General features: G+C 41.4%; 1 gene segment (V, D, J or C); it reads left to right on the top strand.

Annotated features, from left to right (window-relative positions):
• Positions 1 to 5,115: 5,115 nt before the first annotated feature.
• LOC101630027 lies at positions 5,116 to 5,745 on the top strand. The segment is given in 2 exon segments: positions 5,116 to 5,167; positions 5,330 to 5,745. Coding segments are annotated over 2 exon segments (468 nt in total).
• The last annotated feature ends 6,329 nt before the right edge of the window (positions 5,746 to 12,074 follow it).

Genomic DNA, 12,074 nt, shown 5'->3' with positions numbered 1-12,074 from the left:
TTTTTGTGTAGAAGAATGGGGGTGTAGGCCAGAGGTGTGGGAGCTGAGAAGATTTACCAGAGACAGAGTGGGGAGCAGAACATGTAGATTGACTGAAATACACTGTGGAGGGGAGTAGTGGGTGAGACAGCAGAGGTCTGCTGCACCATGTGGGTCAGCTCCCTGGTGGTTGAACTCAGGCTATAGAGGTGTTAGTGCTGAGACTCAACCCCTAGGCCACCAGGCAGGCCCCCGCTTTTCTTTATTTCTGTAGGATGCAGAGGGACTCAGGCAGTAACTCAAGTTCTGCAATTTCTATGCTGCAGAAATGGGTTGTGACCTTGGGCAGTGTATATGAAGCTGGTCGTTTTAATAATTACTTGCTCTGGTAGAGAATGGCCCCCCAAATTATAAACTTAATCCTTATTGACTCCTGCCTACGCTCTCACTTCCTTTCCTGCCATTAACTGTTGGATGTAACTCCTGTCCAACAGAGAATATTCTCTCTCTCTCATATTACTTGTGCTTATTTGACTTGCATGCATATTTCAGACCTTACTATCTACTTTCTATTTGAGTTTAAAAGTTTGTCAGTTATCAGATATCAGTCATTTAATTCATGGATACAAATAACAGAAGGCTCAGCATTCTGGTCTTGAACATAATAGAGTGAATCTGAATCCTCTAAACTCTGAGCTAATCTCTTAAACTGTCCCTAATTTGGCTTAAGGAAATCAGCATCAACCTCAACAGCTTCACTCTAGTATCTTTAGCTCTTTAGTGAATTCTCAGTTTTTTTGTATATCTTCACTGTGGCAAACAGAGTATGAAGATTAAGACAAATGGATTGATGTGAGCTTTGCCAAGAGTACCCAGCCTGTATGGTGTTTTCTCTCTCTATGTCTCAAATATCAAGGGCTCTCTAAGATCCAAAACCAAGGGAGAGTTTGCAGTTAATATACTTGCATATACCCATATCTGTAACTATGTTTATGTATAATTTAAAAAATTTCTGGTATGCCTGTAACTATGAGTCCTTTAGGGTAAGGAGAAATGTGTGTATTGGATGTTACAGAGAGGTTACACATACATTTACTACTGATTGAAGAATAAACTAATTGACAACAAAAATATATACAAAGCATCTATCCTTTGGATGTTATTTGATAAATGTGCATGAATTATTTCTTATATTTGTCTTTTTCTGATCTTCATGAGATCACTTATTCAGATTCCATGTGCTACAGGTGCCTTTTCTGTTTCTATAGCTTTTCTTCAGAGGGTGCTGTATTTAGGATTGCAAGTTAGGTGGTTTCCATCTTACTGGCATAGCCAAGGTGGCTACATGCCAGGAGTGATCCTACCAGAAAGCATATATCTCATTCAGCTGCTTGTTGATTTGGAAGTGCTTGTTGATTTGGAAGAGTGTTGGCTCTTCTTGGCATTAGCCAGTGATGTCATCCCTATCTTCTCTCTTTTCTGGTTTCACTTCTCAGATATTTACTGACTAAGACTAGAGATATGAGTCCTAGGAAGATAAGAATGATAGTGGTGAGGGGCGGTCCAGGCTGAAAGAAAATCACAGCTAACTGATCTCTCTATGTGTCCACATGCTTTTTCTTTCCATCTTAGTTTTTGGAGACAAAATGAATCGCCTTTTACACAGCAAGTCTTCTCCATACATTAGATGCTGTCCACAAATACAACAAGTCGAGCTATGTCTTGCCAGTTGTCTTTTTTTTTTTTAAAGATTTATTTATTTGTACATACAGAACTGGGGTACAGGCCAGAGACTCAGGGGCGGTGAGAGGCTTCCCCAGAGAAAGAGTGGGGAGCAGAACAGGCAGATCGACGAAGTACACTGCTGAGGGGAGCAGCGGGCGGGTCAGAAGAGGTCTGCCGCCCATGTGGTCACCTCCGGGGCAGGCGGGAATCGAACTCATGCAGAAGTGGCTTTAGCTTCTCAATGCAGTGCTTTAACCCGCTGCGCCACCAGGGAGGGCCACCAGTTGTCGTTACCATTGCATGACCAGCTCAGCTTCCTATGTGTTTTATTCTTTCAAGTTTAGGAGCTAGTTGCTTTATTTAGCTTTTGCTTAAATATTCCTGCCCTTGGGAATTTTAGCTAAGATTTAAGGAAAATGAGAGTGATTTTTTAAATTTTTGGACTCTGGTTCTAAAGACTCAATTATTTTGACCAAGAACTAGATTCTCAACCCTTAAGAAAACTTTTAAAAGTGTTGTGCATGGTTATAATATTAGTATTTTCAAAATTGCTCCATGAAAGGAAAATCAGGACTCTGCCTTTGGAACGGTGGAGGGAAACCGAGTTCCTGCCTCTGGGGGAACTCACCTACTTGACCTTGGGATGTGACTGTGGAGGGGGTAGATGAAAATAGGTAATTTTAGCAGAAAGCAATAGCAAGAGGAAGGATTTTTCATTCTTGGAACAATTTATAGATGATATTCTTTTCTTTAAGAAATGTGTTCAATTATCAGATAGAAGCTATGGACAAGGAAGAAGAATCTCATTTTTATTTCAATTTGAAGACTTGGAGATGGATGGACATTTTTTTTTTTCCCTCAGAGAACTTTAAAGTTTAAAAGAATGTGAATGTTAGGAAAGATTACAGTTATCCTTGATGTAACTATTTTCCAGATCAATTGTAAAAAACACTGCCTTGTAATACATGATAGAATGTTTTAGAGGCTGATGAGTTGAGAAGGGTTTAGTGTGGGCACTATATTTTAAAATTTGCTTTGTAGGTAGAGCAAAAAAAAAAGAGTATGAAAAGGGAAATTTACAGGATGAAAGTATGAAAGATTTTCTTACTTCTCTTTGAGAAGGCTTGAACCTAAATTTTGTTATGCTGTTTTGAACTAGTTATTTGATATGGCAGAGAGCTAAAACTTAAGACAAAGTTGACACATTTATCTTTAAAAAATAGCAAATAAAACCCTACTATTAAAAAATTAACTCAAAATGAACCACAGACTTACATGTAACATGTAAAACTATAAAACATTTAAAAGAAAAATTTCAGAATACAAGGTGAAGAGTTTTCAGATTTGACATAAAAAGTCTTTCACATACACACACAAACTAGATTTCACTCCACAAGAGACTCTGTTAGGAGATGAAAAGATTAGCTTCAGAGCCATTTCATCAAAGAGAATACATCTTCTTTGTATACACACAAAGATTCATTCATTTACATGCAGGTATATACACAAAGATTGTATAAATATACATGTAGGTAGGTATACCCAGGTTACAATTCAGCACATGAAAGAGTTTAACTTCACTAGTCATTTGAGAGATGCACATTACAATCACAGTGACACATCCTGGAAGCTGGATCACTCACAAGCCACTGGTGGGGTATGGAGAGCCACTGACACTCTGGAAGATAATCCAGCAGTTTATTGTAAAACTAAACCTGTCACCCAACAGTTACACACTTGGGCATTTACCATGAAGAAATAAAAGCTCATATTCATATGAAAACATGGACATGATTATTGGTGGCAGCTTTATTTGTGACAGTGAAAACCTGGAAGCAGCTGATGGTTGGGTGGCCAAGCAAACTGTTCCCCACTCATACCATGGAATTTGGGTTGGATGCACACTGTAACCTGGGTAGATCCCGTGCTTGTATCCCTCATGCTGAGTGAAAAGCAGCTTCAAAACATTGCTAACACATATTGTTATATTTTTAGCATTATTGAAATGATGAAATCTGTAGGGAGGAAGACAAGATGAAAGTCAGTGATGTTGGAGGGAATGGGAGAGGTTGAGGTTACGAAACACTTGTGCTTCTTGATTTGGTTGTGAATTTGCACATATGATACACACAGCTACATGAAACTATGTATGTGTAAAATGGCATAGAACTACACGCACAAACACAAACTTAGAAATGAGTGCAAGTAAAATCTAAATAAGTTTTATGGGTTGTACCAATTTTCACTTCCTGGTTTTGAGACCACTGTACAGAGCTTTGAGGAGTACATGCACCCTCTTGCTACCTTTTTTTTTTTAATAATAAAATTTCCATACATGCATAATTACTTCAAATTAAAAATATTTTCAAAAATGTAGTTACTAAATGAAAAATGTATAGATCCCTTATACAGCAATTTTTATTGATACACTTCATGTTGACAAGCACATTTTATGAGATTTATTTCAGCATATTCTGTGGTAGGAAGAGATTGAAGAAAATATAAAATTGCACAAATACAAAGCTGCTTAAGAAAACAATGCCATGTTCATACAACAGTGTCTATGTCCATTTTGCTTGGAAAAAGCAAAGCACAGAAAGGCATGTGTAGGTTTGACTGAAAATAATGAATTGTGTGTGTGTAGAAATATAATAGTTGTCTCAGGGAGTGAACTGTGGTAATGAAGGATAAATGCATATGGTTCACGGTATATTATCTACATTATAGAAAACATCCATGACTACCTGGGTACTAGCTACCTTCCCTTCTCCTCTCACCATGACCTCATTTCTCTGTGGCCTAGAAGTGGAGAATTCCTTTACCTTTGCCATGCTCTTTCCTAACATCTATCAAGTTTGTTTGTGATTAGTCACAGCTGATCCCTATAGCCAGGCATAAAATCATTTGAAGAAATAGGTCTTTTAACTTATGTTCCCAGTTCTCTGTCAGAGAGACTTCTCGGTCAATCCACAGCCTATTTGACTGTCTTCAGAAACATAACCCATCCCCTTGAACTCAACTCTTTCACAACCTTTTGTAGTAATTTTCCCTAAAGACCATTCAAGAAACAATGAAACAATCAAAAAGATGAGTAATAGAAGGCTTTTCTGATTACTTAACCTCATGTACACTGTGCTCACCAAATACGAAATGTGACCTTACCTCACTCTTCTCCTCTGTAGATGGTGTAAGGTGGGCCTTGGCCGCTAGGGGGCAGTGGTTCCATTTCTGTCATCCAAAGGGCCTTAAAAGGCAGAGCCAGCTAGTTACTAGGGTTTATTGCTGATGGGCTGAGCTACCAATAGGAAAACTCCTGTGCATGAAAGAGCAAGAACTGAGACACAGAAGAAGCTCTTTGGCAAAGAGAAGGTTTGCAATCATCACAACTTGTGTCCAGACTGAGGTGTCAGGATGGAGATCACACTGGAATGTGCCTTCATAGTTCTGTGGCTTCAGGTTGGCTGTAAGTTGGAGGTTAATAGGCTCTTGCCATAGGGCACAGTTACTCAAAGTTGGGGGCAGGAGAGAGGGGTTTGTGTCAGCTCACCCAGATTTACTGGCGGGATTTTTCAAAACCTCTGAACTAAAATCTCTGTATTGTTTATGATTTTGGTTTCCTGAGCAGGGTTGAGTGGTGAAGACCAAGTGGAGCAGAACACTCAGACCCTGAGAACCAAGGAGGGAGACAGTGTCAGCCTTAAGTGCACTTACAAAGTCAGGGGGTTCACTGCACTACAGTGGTACAAGCAAGTTCCTGGAAGAGGCCCTGAAATGCTCTTCAACCTGTTTTCAGTTGGGACGAGTCAGCACAGAGAAAATCTCAATGTCAGTCTTTCAAATGACAGCAGTTCTCTGCACATCAGAGCCCCTATGCCTGGAGACTCAGCCACCTACCTCTGCGCTGTGGAAGCACAGTGTTTCCCGGGCACCTGCAGCCTGTACCCAAACTTGCAGCTGCGGCCCTGGAAGACAGCAGATACAGGTTTTAACTTAGCGCCCAGAACCTCTGCCCGTGGTCCTGCAGGAAATGAGGTCTTGTGACAGAGAAGGTGGGCAGAGATCACTTGGCCATTCTGTCTGGGTGCTTTTGAAGCCCTCTGTATGAACCAGTATCCTCTGCAGCAGTGCAGGGCCCCCTCCTACAGATGCAGATGGGGTAACGAATCTCAGGCTCTGAAGAAGAGTACTCCTCAAGTTGCTCTGAATACGACTTTTCAAGATGTACCATTTTGGCACGTGGATTACTTTTCCAGCTGAGATCAATTCACCATAGGCTCAGGAGGAAATTTTACCACTTCCTAGAAAAATGAAAATTGAGAGTACTCCCCAGAATTAGGACTTTTACCAGAAATAATCTTTCTATGGGAGAAATGTGCTTGTGTGGCAGGGCAAACATCTGGTCTTTGTCCTTTGAGTCACCCTAATCTGTCTCATGAGCTCCCCTTCCCTCTCCTTGATGCCCCAAGCCTCTGTCTCAGTCCTGACTCAAGAAAACTTTAGCAAACTTTGCCCCACTAACTTTCGAATTTACATCCCTATAGCTCCTCCATAATATGTAATTAAATTGGATCTTTTCTTCTCCTAGTAGATTACTAAACTGTTCCCTCCTCTTGGCTGCCCTTAAAGATTCCCTTAATTCACACTTTACATCCTTTCTTACTAATCAATTGCAAAAAGAATTAAGAATCATAGTATTAATATTCAGTGTTTGTGATATCAGGAAATAAGTATTGTATTTGGTAGCTGAAGTATAAACTAATAAAAAAAAGTAAAGGAATTATTAACATGTTATTAGATGCCAGAAATTGTACTTGGTTGGGAATATTTTTCTTAAGAAATAAACTTCTAAATAATATATACAACTGTACTGTGTCTGTAGCAGGAAAAAATTGAAAATTTTAAATATCCTTCAATACAAACATTGCAACTTTCTATCACGCCCTACCCACATTCCTTGCCCTCTGCATATTTTCCATCTAATGTTCCTGAATTAAAATAAATTTTCCATCTGGCTATTCTTTTTATAACAAAATGATAATCTACTAAGTAAAAGAATTTGAGTTTTGCAAATTAAATGAAATTGAGGAGGGGATTTATACAGCCAGCTGGTCAGAATCACAGGTCGTAGCCAGGGCTTGTGAATGGTGTTAAAGTGGAGGGTATTCTTGGGGGACCAAGACTTTGCTTGTAAAATCCGACTGTCTCTGGGTAGTAGCAGAACGTAGTTGAGACACCTTTTTGATGTCTGAGCGTTACTTGCCACTGGTGTGGGGAAGTTCCCCTACTCTCAACCCAGACATCAGAATTTGGTGACACCTGTTCATAACCCAGCAGGATTTGCTGGCCTCAAAGAAGAGCAGAAGTGAAAGGAAGATGGATGTTTTAAACGGGGCTAAACTGAGACTTACTTAACTGAAAATGGCCCACAGGTTTTTTTTTTTTTTTTAAAGATTTATTTATTTGTTCATACAGAACTGGGGTACAGGCCAGAGGCCCAGGGGCGGCGAGAGGCTTCACCAGAGACAGAGTGGGGAACAGAACAGGCAGATCGACGAAGTACACTGCTGAGGGGAGCAGCGGGCGGGCCAGGAGAGGTCTGCCAAGCCATGTGGTCACCTCCGGGGCAGGCGGGAATCGAACCCATGCGGAAGGGTTTCAGCTTCTCAGTGCTGTGCTTTTGTGCTTTAACCCGCTGCGCCACCAGGGAGGGCCTGGTTCACAGGTTTTATGGTTTTCTTCAAGATGTCTTTAAAGGACCAGGTCTAAGATAACTCCAAAGGATCCTATTAGTTCATAAGCTTCCTTGTTTTCTTTCAATATTTTCCCCTCTCTCCTTTGCTCCACTTAGAAATGTTAATTTTGCCTAAAATAGGTAAACTTACATTATTTAATTGACTCATCTCCTAGACCTTTCAATTTACCTATGGGGCTGAAACTTTTGAAAGAAGTTTCCTTTTTCTGGCTATACATCCTTCCCTTGAAATAGTGAGCTGCGAATCCCCAACTTCAAGGAGGAACGATCATGATTTTAAAAAAAAATTAAAAAAAAAAAAAAGCAAAAACTTTGAACTGCCACACATGGGGATGGTTCTGAGCCACGACTGGCCAAAATTGGTTCAGTGCTTTCTGTAACCTGAGAGCACAGCTGAGCCTTGACTGTCTGATTCTCTCTCTCCCTGAGGCCAGCGATGGACTGGCGGGATCTGAAGGGAGGCATTCACGTGCTCAGTCACAAGAGGGCGCTGCTGTGCTGTCAGCAAAGCCCCGAAGAGTTGAAGCGTGAGCTGGCTCCCAGTCGGTATTGAACTTGCCCAGAAACAGGCAAATGCTATATTTCATTTTCTTTGTTGTAAGCAGAGCAGTCTGTGCACAGCTTGTTGAATGATCCCTGGCCTTGTCCCAATCCATTAAGAAAGGTTTTCCTTCCATTCAAAGTAGGTTGACAGAAAAAAGAAGGCAGGAGTAGCTGTGCAACTTCAAACTTAAGGATTTATTTCTGTCAATGTTTTCATAGAGATAGAGAAAAGTAGATTTTTTTTTCTTTGTGGGAAGGGATTCTTCCTTTCCATCTATTTCAGTTCTCTTAAATTTGAGAAGACGACAAGAAAAAGTTTTCAAGGCTACTCCTGTCTTTCTTACAGTTCTGCTCCCTTGGTCCCCTTTTCTCCCCTCTTTCCGCCCCCCCTCCTCTGCGGGTCAACTGTGGGTGCTGACACTAGACACCCACCTGGGGCTGTGTCATTCCCTGCTCTTGTCCTTCATGCCACGACCCACAGTTTCTAAATGTCCTCTTAGAGACACGTGATCCCAGGAGGTGGTTCAGGACAGCAGGGAATTGGGCAACTTGTTTCTAGATCAGAACCTGACCTCAAACTTCCCTGAGCCTCATTTGTTTTTTTCCTGTCATCTGCACAGACTTTCTCCATCCTTTCCAATGATGTAAGACTTGATTAGCTAGAAAACTCTGGAGCATCAGTTTACTGAGAAGATAATGTATTTTCTCTTGCATTGTGAAAAAGTAAGAAGGGTTCACGATGGATGTTTCCCTGAACTTTTTTGTTTTCCTCTTTCAAATTGAACTTACTGTAGCTGAGAATTCATAAATGTTTGCGAGGGATTGCCTGGGGTGAGAGATCAGGCTTATTTCATATTTTCAAGTCTAGCTTCAGGACTTCACCAGACCTAAGCAGCTGAGTTGACTAAGATATATCTTCCTGGCTGACTCCAAGTCTGGGGATTCCCAGGCGATAACCCCAAGTCACCGACTTGCTGGGGCGTTCAGCTAATGGGCCTGTACTGGGTTACCTCCCTGGGGCCAGTTCAGCATCAGCCTGAAAGATGAGGCTGGAGGTGGTTGTATGCCTCACCCTGGGTTAGTGCTTGAGGCTAAGAAAAACTGAGATTGGCAATCAAGAGGAGAGACCCGCTGCCTCCCTTCTGTCTCACTGTCTTTCCCCAAGGTGCTGAGAGTGAAAATTCAGATCATACCACCACTCTGTGAGGACGTCACACACAGTGTGAGGGCTACCTCACAGCTCATATAGGCAAGTTGTTTTCAGACCTACAAGGCAATGGTTTTCCATTCCCAGCGTGATTTGCGATATTCAGACCACACAGTTCAAGTCCTTGGACGGTGCTGATGAACCGGAAGTGAACATACCAAGTTCCTATTCCAGTGCTGCAGGAAATGGGTGCATCACCTGGTATGGGCAATTTTATTCCAGGGCCTATAGTGTCTGATTTGAGGTTTAAAGAACACTTTTCACTCTCAGCACCTTGGGCGAAGGACAGTGAGACAAATGGAGGCAGCATGTCTCTTCTGATTACCAGTGCCAGTTTTCTTAGCCTCACCTGGTCTCTTGACCATCCCGATGGACAGGAAGTCCAGTGCCTGATGCTGCAGCAGACATGCTGGGTGGGCCCTGTGTGTGAGCTGTGGGAGGGGTGTGGGAAGGGACCATTGGCCAGGCTGCCTGGGAAGGAGGGAGAGACTCCACTTAAATAGGCTGCACAGATAACGTGAACTTAGAGGAAGAAAAACAAAAGAAGGAAAGGGGAAAAATGAGAAGAAGCTACATGAGACCAAGAACCACATCAGGAAAGAAAGAGCAGGTCCAACGTAAAGTTCATAACCTGGTCATCACTTTTCTAGAACTATCAAGGTCTCTCCATTTTTTTCAGTGGCACACATGTACTTGAGAATCAGGTGAATCTTGAACATTGGCTGGAAAGAGACAGTGTCTTGATACTGTTGCAATTTTTCTTTGCTTTTCTATTTATTGATTATCACTCTATTTGGGTGATAGAACATGACATAAATTAATATTTAATTGTTTGAAGTATTAAAACAATTTAAAGCATATATAATCAAAAGGGAAATTTCCTTGCTATCGCCCTGTCAAGTTTTCAATGACTATAAAGGTTTTCAACGATCTTAATTTAATAAAATATATATAATGAAAACATCATTTATAATGATATATTTAAATTTAAATGTAAAAACTGATTTGATTGAATATGTTAGACTTTTTAGAAGTTAGGCAATTTCAGTCTATTTATTCACTTCCATTACTGAATATCAAATGTAGATCTACCAAAATGTATTGGGTAATTGTGTTGACAGATATTCAAAAGTTTATGTTTTTTCCTTGCTACATACACTGTACAACTTATTATTGTTTATTATTATTTATAAGGGTATTTCTTAGGATATAATTCCCAGCCAAATGGAATCTTGGGTACCCAATGATATGTTAACAATGATTTTAAAACTTAGTTATGGTTTAAAACTATCTGATATGACCAGGGCCCAGTTCCTGAAATTATCAGAAATGGTGAATACTAATATGATTCTTAGATCTTTTTGCAATCTGATTGGTGAGAAATGATATAAAGAACATTTTTAAGAAAGTAAATGAAAGGAAACCAATGTTTCATGGCTGAGTGATAGGAGCAGATTGGTGGAGCGCTCTGGAGAAAGCAAGTGTGAGGAATGGTAGAAATCTAGAGCTCTTCCTAATCTCATCACTGAAGCTAAAATTTCTTTCTATGTGCTGTTCTAACTACATTCTATTCATTTGACATTTAAGCTGTTCCTTCAGAAGGAGGAGAAATACTTCTCTGGCAATGGCAAAATTGGTCCTGAGATGGCAGTATTTCCATTCCCTCCCCTCACCCCCACCATATCAGTGTGTCTCGTGTGTGTGTGTGTGTGTGTGTGTGTGTGGTGTGCGCATGTATGAGATATTTCTGATTGGCCAGATCCACTCTGTCTCCTGAAGAAATGTTTGAGCATGTGAGGGAGCAAGACAGGTGCTTTATCTTGCCAGCCCTTGTCATCTCACAGACTCAAGAGTTCAGTTCTCGGTGGGTCTGAGTAACAGAGAATGGACAGAGCCCTCATTCTGCTCATCTTTTGGCTGCAACTAAACAGTAAGTTGAAGGGATGTGGATTAGGGCAAAGAAGAATCAGACCCTGAGACATCCTCCCCAGGGAAAAAGCAAAACAGGGAGCCTTTTCTGTATGGTTTTCACAGAACTTCTAAAGACATTGAATAAGTAGGTACTAACCAGCCCCTTTCTGTGGTCTCTTTTGACAGTGGGGAGCAGTAAGCAGGAGGTGAGTCAGAGCCCCGCACTTCTGCGTGTCCAGGAAGAAGACAGCCCGGGTCTCAACTGCAGCTTCACTGACAGCGGCATTTACTTTCTGCAATGGTTTAGGCAGGAGCCTGGGAGAGGACTCACCTCTCTGCTGGTGATTCAGTCAAATGAGAGAGAACGAGCAAGTGGAAGAATTAGAGCCTTGCTGGATACATCGTCAACCCACAGTGCTCTGTACATTGCAGCTGCTCAGCCCGGGGACTCTGCCACCTACCTCTGTGCTGTGAGCACAGTGCCTGGGAGGCACCTGCCGCCTGCACCTGAACCCTGCGCTGGGTTCCGGCCCCACGTCCTAACGCGAAGCCCAGGAAATTTTTGCATTAAGGGGTTTTCTAAATAGGCGGCTCAGAGAGAAACAATTAAATAAACAAAATCTGATAGAATCATCAGAGTTAAATTGTGGATTCTTGAGCTTTAGATTTTTATCAATTTCAATTTAGTTTTATTGAGATTATTTCACTGCCATAGAGTACACCCTTTTAAAGTGAGCGATTGAGTGGCATCTAATGTCTTCACAGCCATCACCTCTAATTTCAAAGCCTTGTCACCCATTAAGCACTCACCCTTCCTCCCGCTGACCCCCAGCCCTGCAGCCAGCAGCCTGCTTTTCTTCTCTGTGGATTTGCCCTTTCTACACATTTCATATAAATGGTATCACCCACTCTGTGGACTTTTGTGCGAGACGTTTTTCCGTACTGAAAACTTTCCTG

The sequence above is a fragment of the Condylura cristata genome, unplaced genomic scaffold (genome assembly GCF_000260355.1).
Source record: "Condylura cristata isolate star-nosed mole 26May11 unplaced genomic scaffold, ConCri1.0 scaffold00045, whole genome shotgun sequence".
Lineage (NCBI taxonomy): Eukaryota > Metazoa > Chordata > Mammalia > Eulipotyphla > Talpidae > Condylura > Condylura cristata.
This window is presented reverse-complemented; position numbering and strand designations above follow the sequence as displayed.